The sequence below is a fragment of the Papaver somniferum genome, chromosome 2, assembly GCF_003573695.1.
Source record: "Papaver somniferum cultivar HN1 chromosome 2, ASM357369v1, whole genome shotgun sequence".
Taxonomy (NCBI): Eukaryota; Viridiplantae; Streptophyta; class Magnoliopsida; order Ranunculales; family Papaveraceae; genus Papaver; species Papaver somniferum.
The window spans coordinates 196,251,938-196,271,072 of NC_039359.1; the positions used below are offsets into that span (position 1 = coordinate 196,251,938).

Sequence of the window (19,135 nt, forward strand, 5' to 3'; positions counted from 1 at the left end):
TTATCTCCAGTCTTGTGTATTTTGCTACAATGATGATAACTAAACAATGAATCTTTGTTAGCTTCCTAACTTTAAACTAACGATCTAGTACATCTTTCCCGAAAGTAATAAACGAAATGACACTATATAACACAAGGTGCTGGAGTGAAAAGTCTTTGATCCTTTGGGAAAACCTACGACGAATCTCCTCAAACTTTTCATACGGCATCCAATTGAAAGTATATCTGCTTTCAATATAATAATGTGTTGATATTTACACACATATATATTATTTACCTCTGCAGTGTTTTGCTTTTTTATCCAATTACTGCTATTATACCTTACTATGATTTGGGAAATATTCTTTCTTATAGTTTAAAGATTTAGTAGGCCAACACAAAAATATGTGTACCACAAAAGTTGAAAGTAAACGTCATACAATTGGTTACTTGCTAAAAAATAATTAACTGAATATAAGAAAAAAAATATGTATTGTCATATTTACCTCAAGAATTCCCTATAAACCATGGATGGTTGACGAACCCAATGAAGCGACAACGAACAAATGTACAATTTGGATAATATAGTGGAACCCCTATCCTAAGCAAGAGCAACCTCCATATCTCGTAACGCCTCTAGCCATATTACTTGAGCACTAGTGTTTGAGGTGTGTAAAATTCATGCACCAAGTAACCATAATATGAATACCTTAGAAATTTATGTATCCGCTTCAGGGTTGTCATATATCTATATATGTATCCGATTCAGGGTCATGGTATAAAAATTCCTTAAAACCGGAATTAAGAATTCCATCACCTCTTAAGTTCTTGTGTTTTGCCTCTCTTATTGCAACAAAGTACCGCGGAAGTTCATACTTTTATTTATCTTCTACCAACCAACCTTTTTGGTCAAACGGAACATCATGTCCCAAATCACAAGGTATCCCAAGTATAAAGAACAAATCTGATGGTGTTGCGCCAGTAAAAATATTAACATTGTTAGTTGCATCTTCGTATTGATTGCATGCAAATTATAAATCAAAATAACTGACATACCTATTTCTAAATCTTCAAAATGAAACATGTGTATGGTATACCAACGACGTAAAACCAATACGAACAACAATTTATTTTGATGTTTCTTCGCATCAATATGGTACAAAATAAACCAAGAAAATTTATCGACAATAATTTTAGCACCATGAGATTGCTTTGCATAAACTTTTTTAACTTCGTACTAACATCCTTTTGGTGTTTAAGAAGCGCTGTATCTCTCAACTTTTCTAGACCGATGACCTTGAGCTATGGATAATTCTGGGACGAAAATTAGATTCAGATTGTTCTCTTGATCCGAACTTTTTTGATTCGTCAGTATAGGTAGACCACGGTTGTTCACAAGTGGATTTTGATTTCTCCTCCGCCTAATATCTTGAGAATGAGACATTTTTACTGAGAAATTTAGAGAAATAAAATAAAAATTAGATTGACTATTATGGGATAAAAATTGTAGAGAAGATTGAATTTGGTGTGAGTTGAATGTTTGAATAGGGTTGAAAAACATAGTCGTTTTTTGGCTGTTGAGAAATAGTCGTTGTCGTTGGTACTTGATACGACCATATAAGTTATTCTACGATCGTCTCACGCATCTCCGAGAAGCTCCTTTCCCACTGTGAGAGGTCAAACTTTCCCATCCACGTGGATAATCAAATATGCAAATTTGCCAAGTCCCACTAGACTTGCTCTTAATGAAGCTTCCATGTAGGATTACGTCTTCATAGGATGAGATGGCTAGATTCTTGCATGCAAAATTCATTGCAAAAATAAGTGAGTGGATTACTTATTACAAGCAATCCTCAATTAGCGTTGGAATTAAATGAGTAATGTACGATTTGAAGATTCACCTCAAGATTCATGGTTGAAAGCAAAGTTAGTATTTTGTGCGGAATGACGTAAGGACCAAGGATATTGCCTTATGTGATCTTTATCTTGATAATGACATGAAGGTTGCTGACTTAATTCACAACGGAGAATATATGATCCTTGGTTATATGATAGATTTCTTTTTAATCAATGACTAGCTTGATTTGAGTTTTTAGTAGAGATAAGAAAAATCTGGAGTGGGGGCTATGAATGAAGCTTTTTTCATGTAAATCAACAGCTAATTTGACTAGGAATCAATTTCCCATGTTGCCTTAGACAAAAAAGGTGAAGTGTTCTAGCTTATGTCACTACTTTAGAGGTATTTGTGCTTATGATGATAATATGAGAATGAGGTATTAATTTAGCTTCTAGATGTTATTTTTGTGGTAACACTGGAGAATTAAAGAAGCATTTACTTTGGTTATGTTATATCTTATATATTGTTTGGAGGTGGCTTGAGGGTATATTCTTTTTTTTTACTCCTTTTTTCTAAGATATGTTGGATTTTGCAAGACCTAAATGCAGAACTGTGAAAGAAGTATGGTTGGTGGTTGCATTAGTCACTATGCAGGAGTTGTGGTTTTTAAGAAACAAAATTATATTTGAGAATGCTGCTCCTAATTTAGTGGAAAAAAGAAAGATTATTCATTTCACTATATAATGTGACATTAGAATTAGGAAGAAATGTGGAATACAACTTATGGTTTACAAGTGCTGAGAAACTTTGGTCTAAAATGTAGAAAGACCAAGTGTTAAGGAAATCAATTTTAATTAGATTTCTTAATAAAAATCAATTGTTGTGACGGAGCATCTAAAAGTAATCATGGAACCGTATGGTTTGGTTTTGTTTGTAAAAATCATATTGATGGTATTGTCTTTGGTTGTTCTGGTGGTTTAGGCATTGCCACTAATTATCTCGCACAACCGCACAGGTTATGGCAGGGATTTTTGTAAGAGAATAGACTACTGCGAATAACGTGAGGTTATGGCAGTTATAACAGCTTTTTAGTATGATAATATTCCTTAAAGCATCCACAATGGACGAGCGTAACTAAAAATTTGGTCCACAAACCTACCACAGTGGAACAGAGTAAAGATTAAAAAACCGAGTAAAACCAAATATCAGACTAAATTTGGTCTGAAATCCGGACCAAAACTATATTTGGTCGACCGGAAATTTAAAGTACGTTCCATAGTAGGCGCACATATAACTTACGTTTGATGTGAGGCTGATATATAGTTTAGGTGCGTTTAGTGAGGCGTAACTTTAAATTACGTTTCAATGAGGCCCATTTATAAAATTTTCCTGATGGGGCGTGAATTATACAACCTTCCGTTGACAGGCGAACTTATAATGTTCGCTCAATTCCAGCATTTCATAATGTGCAGCAAGCACTGTGATGTACGAAAATATTATGGAGGAAAACTTAATTGACATCTGATTTGTGGCGCTCATTAACCTACCAAACTCCTCATATGATGTATCAAGAGCAACTGAGATCCCTACTAACTAAAGTTTGCAAGCATTGACCTTTTTTGGTTACAGGCAGTGACATAACCTTCCGCCCCATTAGGCGTAAGTATAAAGTCCGTCTCTCAGTGAGGTGTGAATTATACGCCCGCGCCACAACAGTCGTTAATTTGATTTACGCCCCACAACAGGCGTAATTATATGTACGCCCCAAACACACAAGTGGAAAATGCAAGAAAAAAGTCTGTCAGAAAAACACTTAAAACCTCTAAAAAAGACTGTTTTTGAGAGCCCTAAGATCGTAGTCTTATTTCTCAAAACCTCTGTTTTTGAGATTCGTTGATTATTTCAAATTATGACTTCCTTGAACAGCCCAAATTTAGTGGTGGAAGCAGACGTTTCATTAATTTATAATACAAAAAAAAAAATTAGCTGAAATGAAATATGATTGAAACAAAATAAGAAACCAAAATTAAATTAAACTTATATTCACTAAATTCATGGTACAACCCCATCAAACTACAATTACTCAAAGTTCTAAATCTGTACAAATTCTCTAAACACACGCGGACTTCATTTTCCAATAACAAACTTTAATCAGTTCCAATCTGAAAATAATTTATGAAACATACATAAATCTAAAAAACGAATCGCCGTAGAAAATTATTAAGGAAACATGAGTGAAGTTCCAGGAAGCCAGAATGCTTCTCCATGGTCCCGGTCCTTGTTGGGTGGTGTCTTTGAAGAAGAGAAATCTGAAAAACTTGAAATATGAAGTTACTGCACTTGGTTTTAAGTCAGAAAATGATAGGTCAATGAGCTTGCTATTACATTTTAGGATCCCGAAAAGCACAAAGAAAGTCATAAGTCCAGTGGAGATTAACATGATTTGTAGTGACTATTTTAATTACTGCAAAATAATGGTTGTCTCATCAGCTACAACTATTATAGTGACTGCCAAATAGTTTATTATCTCAGCAAGCATCAAGCCTTTCCAAATAACAATAACCAGTCCTCTAAACCCAAAAGAAGTTGCGGTAGGCGCCACATTTCACAACAACAACAAGCAAAATATAGAAAGTAAATTCGAAATGATCACTTACAAGGGATCCATTACATTTCAGAAGTCAGTGGTGATTGGGAGTGCAATGAGCAAGAGAGCCATCCTACGAAGAAAAGAAGACAATCTACGAGTCAAATACCAGGAAAAGAAAAAGTGTAGAAGGACTATGGCAGACAAACAAGAGCACATATACTGAGAAAAAATTATAGTTGGCTTCCTAAAGAGTTATCCTACATTGGTTAACACTTAACTTAATGATCAAAGTTAATAATATGAAACGTAACCCAACTGAGATGTAACAAATGATATTATCACATAATATGGTTCCAATTACAGACACACATACATGACATTAGTTAAGGTCCAAAAACAGAGTTACTACTGCAACTGTAAGATGATGGCACTAGGTAAGCATAAATTTGTACCTTGGAAAAAAAATTCAAGGTTGTTAGTTTGTGAACCGTAAATGCAACAGATTTGAAACTTTTAGGAAAAGAATAAAACAGATACCCAATCACATCTTGTTGTATCTTTAGCTCGAATGAGTTAACTTATACTCCTCAAAACGACATACACTAATGACATAGCGCAAGAAGTTCTTCCGGGATAGGATCAGCAGCAGCCTACAAGAAAGGAAAAGGAAACCCCCATCAAGTAGTCAAAAGTAAAACCAGTGTGAGCAATCGTTATGTAATAATCAGATTCAGGGTAAAAAGGTTCTTACTATCAGAATCGTATGCGCTCCATCTTCAGCAAATTCCTCAGGAATTACGTAATTCTTAATGCTCTGCAGTTCAAGATGTGTTGAACAAAACTGCAAAAATACAAGAACATGTTGCGTATCCCAAATTAGGACATTACATATGCAAGCTTGAAACAAACACGAAAGCTTAAATTAACATGGGCATAATAAGATACCAATGAAGAGCCTTACATGACGAAAAGTTGTCAGTGCCACCACTGAAAAATCTATCCCTATGTATGTTAACTTCTTTATCTCCAATTCAGCTGTCACCTAGAACATAACAATTCGCAATTCCATCAAATATAATTTTAAAAAATAGAAGATACTAAATATACATACAAGTCAAGTGAGAATATTTTCTAACACAGAATAACAAAGACTTACTCTAAAGTCGATTCAGTCTAACTGAGGACATCCTTATTGAGACTTGTTATGCAATGTAAAAAATTATTTTATTGCTAGTCACAGTAACCCACACTCTTTGAGCTTCAATTAAGAAGATTAAGAAGAAATTATGAAAATAAGAAACAGAAATTCTACTTAATGATGCTATGAACTTCCTCTTGTGGTTGCTGAAGTTTTTCACCCGAAAATCCTTCTATTCTCTGTTATGGTCCTCAATATCTAAGATCAAAAACACAATGAAACTCATTATAAATCCAAAAAATCTCAGATCTATATAATTGAATACTACTAAGACAAACCAATACAAAATCACAACAAAAATAAACCCTAGAAATACAATATAACCTGATTTACAGAAATACAAAGCTTAACTCAAAACTCAGATCATAAAACTGAAATTGGAACTAAACCCATGATTTTAAATCCGTCGAATCAAATGGGGAAGCATAAAAATTGTGAATTTTAGGATTTTTTTTTTATTATCTATAAGAAATCAGACTCATAACAACAACATATAAAAAGAAGCTACGGTTTTATAAACTCATCTTCTTGGACAGGTAAGCAATATGTCGTGTAGAGAATAAAGAGACTGATTTTCTTGGATTATGTCGAAGAAAATCAAACTTCTAGGGTTCAATACGAAATTAAAATTGTTGAAAGATTGGGTTTGGTTTCTGAAGATGAATTTGGTTTATGAGATATGGGTTTAGAAAAGATAATTTGATTAATCTTGTTGTGATTAGATATTCGATTCATGGATTCATACTATCGATCGAATGAAACTATTTTCAGAGACCGGGAGAGAGAGATGTGTTTACTAGAGCTAGCTAGAGGCGAAGATAAGAACGAAGTAAGGGACCGTAAAACATCCAATCTAGGATATCACGCCTAAAACAAACCACTGAAACAATTCCCACGCACAGACTTACTATATTTCTTCTAGAAGCTCTTGAGGTTACGAAATTAGCCCTAAGTATTAAGACTTCCGATGGAGTTCTTTTTAGTTTTCCTTTATTTTATTTTATAAAAATGTCTACCTTTGATAGCCGGATATATTAAGAAAATCTTTGGAAGCGGTTTTTATAAAATCCAAGCAGACTTAAAAAACTCATTTTCCACTAGTGACAAACGCATATTATACCAACGCCTCACAATAAACAAACATTATATTTGTGCTCGACTAAATATGCTCCTCTACCATAATGTAGCACCACTGAGTAAACCCAATGTTTTTAGTTTTATTTGGTTTTTGGTCTTTGGTTATGCTCGCACCATTGCAGTTGCTCTTATAAGAGCGTACATAATGGACGAGTTAAAAGTGGACTAAACCATATTTGGTCAAAATTCCAATCGCAATGGGCTTGAGTAAAACTAATTTGGTCAGACTTTTCTTGGTTTCAGAGTATATTTGGTCTTGAAGATGGAATAAAACCAAATATAATAGGGCGGACATTAAAATTGTATCTGATGACAAGCCTAAATATTATCTAGTAAGTTGAATGTAAGTTTAATGTCCGTATCATGATCAAGCGTTCTTTAAAATCCGCTTCATACGGGACGTAAGTTTAATGTCCGCTCCATAATCCCATTAGGCGTAACTTAAAGATGCACCCCATCAGGCGTAACTTAAAGATGCTCCCTATCATTCACTCAGTTTCTTACGGGCATTAAAACTACGCCTGACTATAATTTGCTCCACCATCGTTGTGTTCAAACACCCCCAAAACCAAATGTTTTTATTTTTTGGTCTGGTTTTTGGTTTTAGTATAGTCGTACCATTGTGGATGCTCTAACCGAAAATGCTTTATACCCCCATCCCCCCAAATAATCCTTTCCACTGTGACATGTCACGCTCTCATTGGTGGTTCCCATTCAGCTAGGAACCCACCGTGGGACTTCTAGATGTAGGATTTAGATGCAGGCATGTGAACGAAAAAAATGGTAGGGTGCGTAGAAGTATTCTCAGAGCATCTCCATTGGGAACTTGGTGTGAATCCTACATGTGAACTTTTTTTCACGGATGTGAAACCAAAATTCCCTTAATTTAAGGAGGTGAAATAAATTCATCTTCAAGCATAAAACTTTTAACTTATTTTGTGCAAAATCTATCGGTTGTAAATAATTAAGTAGTTAATTCTAACCTTAGATATTGGTGATTAGAATATTCGCGTCCTCTAAGACAACCTCTAAAACTAGAGGATGATTTTGAGGATGTCTAAACAACTACCATCCACATAATCTTCACATTATCTTTTAACATTACCGTTGGAAAAAGATTTTTGTCAAAAACTAGATAAATCCTATGTGGCCTAATTAATAGGAAGTTAAGGATGTGCCGTTGGAGATGTTCTTATGACAGCGGTGTGGTGATTAATTATGGGATTATACCTCCATTCAGGACAAGTCTGGATTTTTTTTTTTTGTTTTTGTTGCAAGGGTGGCGGGTGGTTTTTTCATTGTTTATGTTTTAGATGTCTTGTACTCTTGTTAATGTGCGATTTGCTGTAATTGGTGGTTTCCTCTTTCGGATCGGGCGTCTATTGTAAAATATATGTTTTTTTTTTACTTGGTCAATAAATTAAATAAAAAAGCAAAAAATTGTACATGGTCTAGGCTAGGCATTAGCTAGCTGTGAGGCCATCTACTACTAGCCTATTTGAAACGGAAATAAACCTCACCCGGCCATTCTGCAGAAAGCATAGAAACTAGCCTCCCCTAATAGAACTCAAAAGTATCCTCATCCAGCAAACATGCTTGCTTGGCCAAAGCATCAGCAGAAAAATTAACTTCCCTATACTTCTGAATGTAACGAATATTACTATAAAAATTCCTCACCAGTTTCCACTTCTGCATCAGCTGCCATGGCACCTCACCCTTCTGAAAAGCTTGAATGCAACTCATCGAATCCGATTGAACACAAATATTTTTAACGTTCCACCTCTTGGACAACATCACACCATATATAATAGCGCACACTTCCGCATAATAATTGGTCTTCCAACCAAGGCCAACACAAACAGCACCCAGCACAGCTGCATTGGCATCACGAAAAGTAACGCCAACACCGGCCTGGCCTGGATTTCCAAGTGAAGCGCCATCACAACAAATCATGATTTCACCTTGATTAGGAGGAGACCAACTAACCTCTGTGGGGGTAGAAGTTTTGCACGATCTATGTTGCACCTTAAAATAGTTCAAGATGTGAAAATCCTCCATATTGTTATACATGTGTTCCTTCATCCTAATTGAGTTATCACGAATTAACTGATAAACTCTACCTTTAAAACCAAGCCACTCAACAACCATATCTTCAAAATAGACCTTATTTTGTGGCTTCCATAACTTCGTAACTATTGCCAAATTAGCAACCAACCACAAATCCTTAATCATCCTGCTCCGTCCTTTAGCAGCTTTGTACGAGGCCACCAAATCTTCATTAGGCCACAGATTATAGATGCTTGCTGCCCAAACCCAATTTCTCTTAGCAAATCTGCAATGCCAAGTGATATGGCTTAGAGTCTCAGAATCCCTTCTACACAAATGACACATAGTGGGCATACTCCTACTAGTCTTCTTAATGACATTATCATCACTAGCACAACACTGTTTGGCCCAAATCTTACAGTATTGAACACTCAGAGTAGGGTGCACAACTAGTCTTGTGAATAAAACAACGCTCGGCATATCAGGCATTTTAATAGCATCCTTCGCAGAGTTAACTGTAAAAACACTACTGTCCAAATCCCAAATCTTATAATCTTCCCCACCAGCAATAATAGGTAAGTTTCCGCATCAATGTTACACCGAATCATCAAATCTCGTGTATCCTGAGGTATAACCCAAGCACCATCAACAATGATATCACTAACCCTAGCCTTAAAATCATTAGGACCTTCGAAAGTAATACCCAATCTCTTCGCAATCGAAAAATCACCACACCAATTATCAAAGAATAAGGAAGTATTAGCACCATCACCTATAATTGATCTTGTATGCTGTTGCACAAAATCGTAAACCCATCTGATTCCCGGAAAAACCGTAGAACCCAATTTATGATTAATTAAATTACCATTTACTTTGAAATACTTCGCCCTCAAAAATCTAGCCCAGGTATTGTTAGAGTCACGTATAGTAACCCACAATTTCATAAGCATAGTTTTGTTAACATCCGACAGTCTCTTGAGGCCTAGGCCACCTTCACGCCTTGAACATCACATGCTATCATAAAGAACCGTAAAATAGTTACGTCTCTCAGCATCGCCAGACCAAAGAAAATTTCTAATGGCCCTCTTTACCTGTTTTATAATAGTGCATGGCCACTTTATACAACCATAGAATGAATAACATAACTAGAAATCACCGATCTAATCAGCACAAGTCTAGCTTGAAAAGAGAGAAGCTTACCTTTCCAGTCGGCCAACTTCTCTATGACTTTTTCCACCACTTGCCGAACATGAGTGTGGCGTACAATACCAAGCTTCAATTGAATTTCCAAATATCTGACCGAGCGAGAAAAGAGTTCGTCAGATTGCGGGTCTACATATGAGCACCAGGTAAAAAATCTGGTTAAACCTCGAAACAGTTTCACTACTTCCATCCCAAATTGGTGATTGCTATGCCAGAAGATGCTGTTGGAACATCACAAACAGGTAGACCTCCAGAACCTTTACAGCTTCCATCCCAAATTGGTGACTGCTATGCTAAAAGATGCTCTTGGAGCATCACAAACAGGTAGACCTCGACAACAATTTCACAACTTCGTCTCTGCAACTACTTTTGCGTGCATCTACTGTTTTTTTTTTTTTTTTTGATGCTAACGTGCATTTACTCATTCTCTTCGAAAAAGTCTCCGTTAGACAGACATCCATTATACAAGCTTAATTTAGACATCCCTGCTTAATTAAATTGGAAAATAAGTCCACCGGTGTATCAAATATAACATATAAATTAAAAGACAAACAAAGAGTAAGTTTAGAAGATCACATTATGCAATAACACAGCCCATAAATGGTTAAATCTCAAATCGAGTAAGCAAGAGAAATATAAGATGCTTGATATAAGGAGGATGTGTAACATATGTACAATAAGGGGTCCCTACAATGAACAGCCAAGTTCATAGAGCAAACAGACACTAAAAATAACAATATTCTTGTACCAGCAGATATAGTCTGAGACCAGTTCTCCTCTCACTGATCACCTCTATCCACCTTAATCTCAATAAGTTCTTCAATGGGCTGGCGACATATTGGACACTTGTTCGTTCGAAGTCGCAATGTTTTTGCGCACCGACTGCACATACACTGATAAGTAGAAACAGAAGTTCAAATTGGAGAACAGGAGAAAATAGCCAAATATAAATAGATGGGATCTCTGTACATCTTGCTGTAAATACCATGCCCTCTAAAATATAAAATGCAAGTGTCCAACAGTTGCATTGGCAAGGGACTTGGTAGTTTACTAAGAGGTTTGGTGGTATCAGCAGTGGGGGTTGTGGGGGTTTCTCCTATAAAGAAAATCTGTTCTAAGAAAACTTTAAAAAGCTATATACACAAAAAGCTATATACACCGATGTTTAAAATATAGTGGAGCTCATTTCTCATTTGCCTGTTTAACTGGTTAAAATATCGATGCCAGGGTCCTGAGTGCAGGTGAGATGCATCTAAAATTCTCTATCAAGAATGGTCTATACAGAAGCAATTTAGTCATCTCTAACGTGGCCATCGACCTATCATAGACATCATCGTTCCCTGTGAAACCCATCTACGCCAAACTAATGCTATTTGAACACATATTTATATTTCACATCGATGACCACATGGAATCATGAATATAGTATGTATTAGTCAGACAATTTCGGTTCAAGCGAAACATAAAAAGAGGGACCATAGCGGTCCTTTTTCGCTGTAATGGCACATGCCTATCAATAACCACAGCGAGCTGTCAGCTTATTAGGTTCTAAAATGGGGTTCATTCATCATAACTTTGGGTGGATATGGTAATGAAGAAATTTCATTTCTAGAATATTTTTGCAACAAAGACTAATAAAGATAATGAGCAGCCAAATTGAAGGCTTAGCTAATATGCTAAAAGTGCGATATGAGTGCACTCACCATATGTCGACAAGGCAAAACAGCTGTATCTTTTGGTTCAGACATGCATATAACACACCTCTTCCCTGGTTCACTGTCATCAAATCCTACTTCTGTTGAGTTACTGATTCCATAAATTTCACGCAACTCATAGCGAGCATTACCAACCCATAATATTTGCTTAATTACTTTCACTTGGAAATTGTGTTCATCATTGTTCTTCTCTAGGATGGCTTGAGTGATCTGTGCACTAGATAATGCATGCTCAGGCTCTACATCTGAAGGCAAGGATGCCTCGGCAAAAATAACAAGTGGAAATACGTCTTCACTTGGTGATGATTTTGCCAGATCATCCAGCTCAAAAAAACCTAGGTCAATGCCGGTTCCTGAAGGTTGACGAAACTTCTGGCCCCTGCCTTTCTGAAATGGGATTCTCACTGGCATATACACTTCAGGATAAAGTGGAGTAAACCTACACTTTCCACCTTCCTTGGAAAAGTAAAAGATGCGGAAACTGTCATTTAAGGAAACAAACGGAAAAAATAACATTAGTGCCATAGACGTGAGGTCCATATCTAAGTGGACTAACTCCACTATTGACAAGAAGTTTTTAAGGAGAAAGTAAAACCAACAGAACAAGCATACAAGGATAAGATATAATTGAACCCGACTCAAAATTTTGTTTTACAATCAAAGTTTAAAACTTGGTTAAGCGGCATAAAATGTCAGAAACAAATTGCAAATTGACCTAATAATGTCAGTTTCTGTTCTATAACTCGACGATCTTTCAGTAGCCATTCATCTCAGAAACCTCCCCCACAACCACCATAGTTAAAGAGTCAATCAATTATTCCCTACAAGTTACCACTGGTACGAAAACAACTATGTATAATGATTTCATTAAGTTAGACAACATAGATAGAAAATGAATGCAAATCGAGCCACCAGAGTTGTAGCTCTTCCGAGATCCAACAATCTTTCAGCAGACATTCATCTCATTCCTCAAGTCTTTGCAGTCTTCTTTGTTCATTCCATTTAGAACAACAAACTATGAAATTTTACTTCATTGAATTCCTTCTCATTAAACTTCATCAAACTTCAGAATCCACTGTGTAGTGTACAGTCCGCAGCTAAAGTTTTATCACAGCAAATATTGACACTTGAGTACATATCAAGTTTATAACTTAGTAACTAGTGTCAAGTGTATGAACCCACGTTGCTTCAACAACAAATCCATATGGATTTCCCTTTCCCAATCAGAAATTCAGCCTAAATATTAAAACATACTCCCTCCGTTCTTTTTTAATAAGCCAGTTTCTATAAATAAAAGTTTCAAAAAAATAGGCCAGTTTCCTAATTGGGAAAGTCAAATGTTATTTTAATTTTTTGGGACCACTTTTCTCTTAACTTCTTTTGATGACAAGTGTCATGTAGACCACTTCACTTTACTTCTTTTGCTAACAAGTGTCATGGAGACCATTTCATTTCACTTCTTTTATTGACAAGTGTCATGAGGACCACTTTCAATGATTAGTTCTCTTAATTTCCTTAAATTTCGCTAAAAACAAAACTGGCCTATTAAAAAAGAATGGAGGGAGTACTTCTTATCAACCAATCACAAACACATACGTTCCAATTTCACCCATTAAACAAAAATCCATATTACAGTAATGAACGAAAATGTGATAAAATCACCATACCTGCCATCAACCAAGGCATCAAAAGTGAAAGAAACCAAATGAGAATCCAGATTCTTCTCATCAATTTGAATCTTAATAGAACCTTTATGTATATTAACATAATTCTTAATCTTCTTTGCCATTTGATGATCCAGATAAGGAGGTGGTGGTGGTAATGTCATTTGAGGTTGTGGAACCATAACAGGTCTAAATCCATTCCACCCATTACCTTCATTCACCAAATAAGGTTGGTGGTAATTGACAGGACCCATCAGTTGCCCACAATGAGCATGCCCACTAGAAAACTGGTAGTAATGTGGGTAAGAAGGTGGTGGTGGCGGTAATGGTGGAGGAAATGAGGGGGGTGCAGGATACGAACCATTTCCTCCTGTAAAAACGTAACTTGGTGGGGGACCTTGGGGTGGAGGAGGAGGAGGGAAAAGAGGAGATGGGTCTGAAGAAGAGAAGAATTGAGATGGGTTTTGAAAGAAATCATTGTTTCTTCTTCTACTACCACTCCATGAAATTCCCATGTGAGCGGGTTGTCAGAGAGAAACAAAAGTGAGGAGTTCTTCAGATCAAAGGACAGTAACAACAAAATCAACATGACTTTGCAAGCAAGAGTTATCATTGTTTTTGTGGAAAATGAAGGAAAAAGTGGGTTTTGGTGTGTGGTTGAAGAAAGTTGGATCTCACTTTCTTTTGCTTTCCTCTGTTTGAGAATCCAAGAAGCATTCGGGATTTCATCCATGAAACTTGACGAGTTGGCGGGTAAACAAGGAGTAGGGTGAACCCCGAACCCTAAAGTCCCAACCTTAACCCGGCCGATTTACCCAACAGGTCATGACATGGCGGTAAATTCTTGGTTTTTGCGTTTGCATTTGGCGCATTTTCATCCACGTCCAATCCATTACCCGTCAGATATGATACCCACAGGTGAATGGATGAGAGGATCGGATGCAGACGGATTTGCGTATATAAAAGAATTAAGAGCGAAAAAAGGATAAATATTGAACATAAATGATAAAACTTAGTTTTAAAACTTAGATTACCAAAATATAAGTAATTAACGTAATATGACTAACACAATATCTTTTCAACAATTAAAATTATAATATTTATTCGGAAATGCTATTCAGCACTCCCTTCACAGCTCTATTTAGCACTCAATGTTAGGTGTTGAGAGGATATTGGTTCAGGGTTGTCAAGGAGGGGTCCACGGATGGGTAAAAAGGTTCACCATTTGATAGATGTGGGGTTTGGATGTTGTTGAGCTGTGAATAGTGTGTTGCTATAGAGCTGTGAATAACATTTCCGATATTTATTGATATGAAGGCCTCCGATCAATCCGAAATTCAGAGAATCTTCAACGCATCTTAATAGCAAACTATATATATTATCTGGAAATTTTCTATAATAACTTTTATATATATATGATACTAACGTTATCCTTAGGGTCGGATGTCCAACGGATCAGTGACGTTTCAACCGCGTTTAACCCGTGAAAACGACCGGTTTCAAAAATTCATCCGCATCCAATCCGTCGAGAAACGAATTGGGTATCCACTCGCCAAAATGCGATCTGGTCAGGATAAAATCCACAGATTTGGGTGTTTTTGCTCACCCCTAATTTGACCTCTTATTTTGAAACAGGCTTTTATCCTTACTCATCTTCATTCGATGTTACAACAAGTACATGGGTTTAGATCATTTTTGTGTAGTAGTAAGAATCCGCACCACAAGAAGATATTGAAGTGAGCGGCTGAACATGTGAATTTCTAATATGATAAAATATTTTAACCAAGCCACTCAAGGAACATGAAACTATAATGTTTAGGTACCATGAGATAGGGGTGAACATGGGCCGGCATGGATCCTTTTCACCTTATCCACATCTAATCCAATTCATTACGAATTTCAAATTTGGTATTCGTACCCAATCCAGCAACAAACATATTTGCATCAAACGGATGCACTGATGAACTTTTTCGATGTGGATAATCCTATGGATTTGTTTTATGATGATCTTATGGGTTAAATTATATAACTGTAGATGGTGGATTTTCAACAAAGGTCAAAATCGTAAAATCATGATACTGCATGTTTCTGACACGACTTTCAGGCATGTGACGATTCATATTTTACGAGCCATGATGAATATGTTTCTCTAAAGGCCTCCACTAGCTGAGCGTTTGATGCCTCGCATTTCATCATGACCTCTATGTAGAATAACGTAATTGGGCGGTTCTCCGTAAAATTGAGAGCAACAACGCCTTCAGGACGTCGGTGACTCGTTGTTCCCTGAATACATAGAGAGACCCACCTCTACATAAAAGAACAGTTGGGCGGTTCTCCGTAAGATTGAGAGCAACAACGCCTTCAGGACGTCGGTGACACTCATTGTTCCCTGACTATGAAGAGAGACCGTGTATAGATCCAGGCGGTTCTCCGTAAGATTGAGAGCAATAACGCCTTCAGGACTTCAGCAACACTCGCTGTTTCCTGACTATGCACCTTTCAGAATGAGTATGAAGCTTTACCTGGATAATATCCCTACTGTGATAGATTAATTCTACTGTGATATTCACCATTGAATTCTTAGAAGATAATCTATTTTATCTCATTACTCCGATTTCATGATCGAATCCACAGCTGATCTCATGGAATGGTAATAGATAATCTCATTACTCAGATTTCATGATTGAATCCACGACTGATCTCATGGGATGGTAATAATTACTTTCATTACTCCGATTTATGGTCGAATCCACGATCCCATGGAATGGTAATACTCGTTTTATTATTCCAAATTCATGGTCGAATCCACGGCTGATCCTATGGATTGATAATAAAAAACTACTCTTTTTTACTACTTAGTTTCATGAATCATTCTCCACTGAATTTCATAATTAGTAATAAATACTCAACAATCGGGCATATGGACCATCACTGAGTAAGCCACATAAAATGGTGCAAGTGTACTCGACAATGATACACGACCGAGCACGCGAATGCACGACCGAGCATTCGAAAATATGGACAAACGAGGAATCCTGCACAAAACAGGAGAGGGAAAATAATAACATCAAAATAATAAAGAGGCGCTCATGGGCCGGGACCACCGTCTGGCCAGCCGTGCCTTAGCCGTGGCCGATCCCATGCCTCCTCCATTATTTTTCCTTATTTTGTTGTTTTCATGAACTCATGAAAACTCCTTCATTCTAGCAACTTTCTTGTTTGAGAAAAACTCACGGTTTCTCCATATTTTCACGATTTCATGAGAAATAATAATGTAAAATAGGGAAAGTTGTTGCAGGGCCGGGCAACCTAGCCGTCCGGCCATACCCTGGCCGTGGCCGGTCCCACACCTTGAAATCCCTTGTCTTTTCATAATTATTATTTCCCTAATCTCATGAAACTCCTCAGTTTCAAAAAAACTCATGGTTTCTCCATAGTTTCACGGTTTCATGAAAAATAATAACATAAAACCGGGAAAAGTGTCGTGGGACCGGGCTACCTGGACGGACGGCCATGCTCTAGTCGTGGCCGATCCCACAACTTACAATCCCTAGTCTTTAATAATTATTATTTTCCTCATCTCATGAAACTCCTCAGTTTGAGCAAAAATCATGGTTTCTTCATATTTTCTCAAATATTGCTCAAATCATGAAAATCCAAAAGCCGACATGGTCACACGACCGACTAGCTTCTCACGAAAATATTAAATGTTAAAATATCTTTATTTTAATATTTAAAAAATATTGATCAAATGAGCACACATGCTCATTCGAGCAAAAATCAAGAATTTCAGTCAAAGATCAAACTCTTCTGAAAATTCAACATATTGCTCAAAGGCATACCAGAAAATACTAAAACTCTCAGGACTGAGACACGAACATTATGGTGACACGTGCATGCTTCCTTGACCGACCAGGGTCGTCCCTAAGGCTTGCACAAAGCCGGTCCCACACATCTTAACAATTTTGACTTAATTTGCTTAATTGCTTATATTGGGCCCAAACTCTTTCAATCAACTTGGAGTTTGATCAAACGACCATTAGCTGGTCCCACGACCACCAAGGGCCGGTCTCATGCCCTCTTGGTCGGTCCCTCACTTTTCCATAATTAGGTTTTATCACCTAATGCTCAATCGAGCACTATTTCAATAAATGATGAAATCGGCATTTAATCACCATTCTTTCATCAGCCAGTCAACTAAGGACTCGAGCACTCGGGCACCACATGGTCGTCCATTATTCCATGTGGTCGGTCTCTCCCTCACTCATGACCTATTTTTCGGTAATTAATCAATTGACGAACAATTGATCGAAAATTAGGGTTTCGAACAAACGCTCCACAAATCATCATTCTGAGCAAGTTCAAACACTAATAAATTTATGTTGATCCAGCAATCAACATCTGGATTAATTATATAATATTCGGTAGTCTACCAATATTTTAACTAATATTTTATTGGGTCACGTCACTAATAAATAATTCGTCGAATCGATCAATACTTGCTCAGCTGCTCGAATATTGACCCAACCACCAATATTCAGTGATTTATCAATAATTTGTCGAATTGAGCAATACTTGCTCAATTGATCGAATATTGACCCAACTATCGATATTCAGTAATTTCACAGAAAAATTACAATCTTTGCTAATACACGCAATGTCAACATCATTCAAAGAACTATACGTCTCAACAAACATGTTCGATCCATAAACCACTGAGCATTTTTCATTCATGCTCAATTCAATAAAACCTAGACTCATTGTCTAATCAGTCAACAACTGACTAACTAAATATGAAAAAGCGGGGGTACAACAACCACACCCAACTTGCGTCTCTGATCCCAGCAGGATACTACGCACTTGATTCCCTTAGCTGATCTCATCCACAACTAAGAGTTTCTATGACCCAAAGTCGAAGACTTTAATAAACAAATCAATATCACACAGAAAAGTCTCGGTAATAGATAAATCCGTCTCCCATAGATATACCTACGAGTTTTGTTCCGTCTTTTGATAAATCAAGGTGAACATGAACCAATTGATAACCCAGACTTATATTCCCGAAGAAAAGCCTAGTATTATCAATCACCTCCCAATAATCTTAGTCGACGCGGCGAAAGAACATATTGTGGAATCACAAACGATGAGACGAAGATATTTGTGACTACTTTTATATATTGCCTATCGGAGATATCAATCTCAAGCCAATCTTTGCGATTTTACTCGTACGATAGAAACAACAAGATCAGATTACACTACTACGAGAAAGTAGTATCGGTCTGGCTTCACAATCCCAATGAAGTCTTTAAGTCGTTAACCTGATTTTTGAGAAGAAACCAGAGGTTAAAGGAGAATCGACTCTAAATTACAAAACTAGTATCACACATAAGGTGTGGGGATTAGGTTTCCCAGTTGCTAGAGTTATCGCTTATATAGTCTTTCAAATCAGGTTTTGCAATCAATGTTAGCTTGGTAACAAAGCATTCAATATTCACCATTAGATGAAAACCTGATTAGATTCAAGCTAATATCTTTCAACTGTTAGATCGAAAACCTAGCTTGTTACACACAAATGAAATGCACGTTTCTAGGTTTGTGTAACCGTACCCAAACATGTACATTTGTTGGTTCAACAATAGTTAACCAAATGGTTAGCCATATGAGCACATTCATATCAACCATATTCTTCTTCACCATAACTAGTTCAAATGACTCAAATGAACTAGTTAGAGAGTTGTTCAATTTCAAGGAAATCTTATGTAACTAC

At 36.8% G+C, this 19,135-nt stretch overlaps 1 protein-coding gene and 1 long non-coding RNA gene across 8 annotated transcripts; both read right to left on the minus strand.

Moving 5' to 3' along the window:
• Positions 1-3,828: 3,828 nt before the first annotated feature.
• LOC113350133 lies at positions 3,829-6,483 on the minus strand. 7 transcript variants are annotated; one of them, XR_003360645.1, is made up of 6 exons: positions 5,562-6,482; positions 5,367-5,447; positions 5,157-5,246; positions 4,943-5,055; positions 4,779-4,857; positions 3,829-4,535 (listed from the first exon to the last, which is right to left on the minus strand). It is a non-coding gene; the product is annotated as an uncharacterized LOC113350133 (long non-coding RNA). The 7 variants fall into 7 exon arrangements; XR_003360643.1 differs by lacking the exon at positions 4,779-4,857 and having other exon boundaries at positions 3,829-4,124; positions 4,473-4,535; positions 5,562-6,479; XR_003360641.1 differs by having other exon boundaries at positions 4,779-5,055; positions 5,562-6,483.
• Positions 6,484-10,548: 4,065 nt separating this feature from the next.
• On the minus strand, positions 10,549-13,950 carry LOC113354349 (probable E3 ubiquitin-protein ligase LUL3). Its single transcript, XM_026597702.1, has 3 exons — positions 13,372-13,950; positions 11,693-12,185; positions 10,549-10,882 (listed from the first exon to the last, which is right to left on the minus strand). The coding sequence occupies exons 1-3, from the start codon at positions 13,881-13,883 to the stop codon at positions 10,769-10,771; spliced, it is 1,119 nt and encodes a 372-aa protein (XP_026453487.1). The 5' UTR covers positions 13,884-13,950; the 3' UTR covers positions 10,549-10,768.
• Positions 13,951-19,135: the final 5,185 nt, after the last annotated feature.

Bases quoted from the DNA above. Each gene is read 5' to 3' on its own strand.
- LOC113354349 (XM_026597702.1), bottom strand. From the start codon at position 13,883: ATGGGAATTTCATGGAGTGGTAGTAGAAGAAGAAACAATGATTTCTTT. The intron at 12,186-13,371 runs GTATGGTGATTT...CTTAAATGACAG, and splicing joins GATGCCTTGGTTGATGGCAG to TTTCCGCATCTTTTACTTTT. The intron at 10,883-11,692 runs GTGAGTGCACTC...TCTACTTATCAG, and splicing joins TTTTGCCTTGTCGACATATG to TGTATGTGCAGTCGGTGCGC.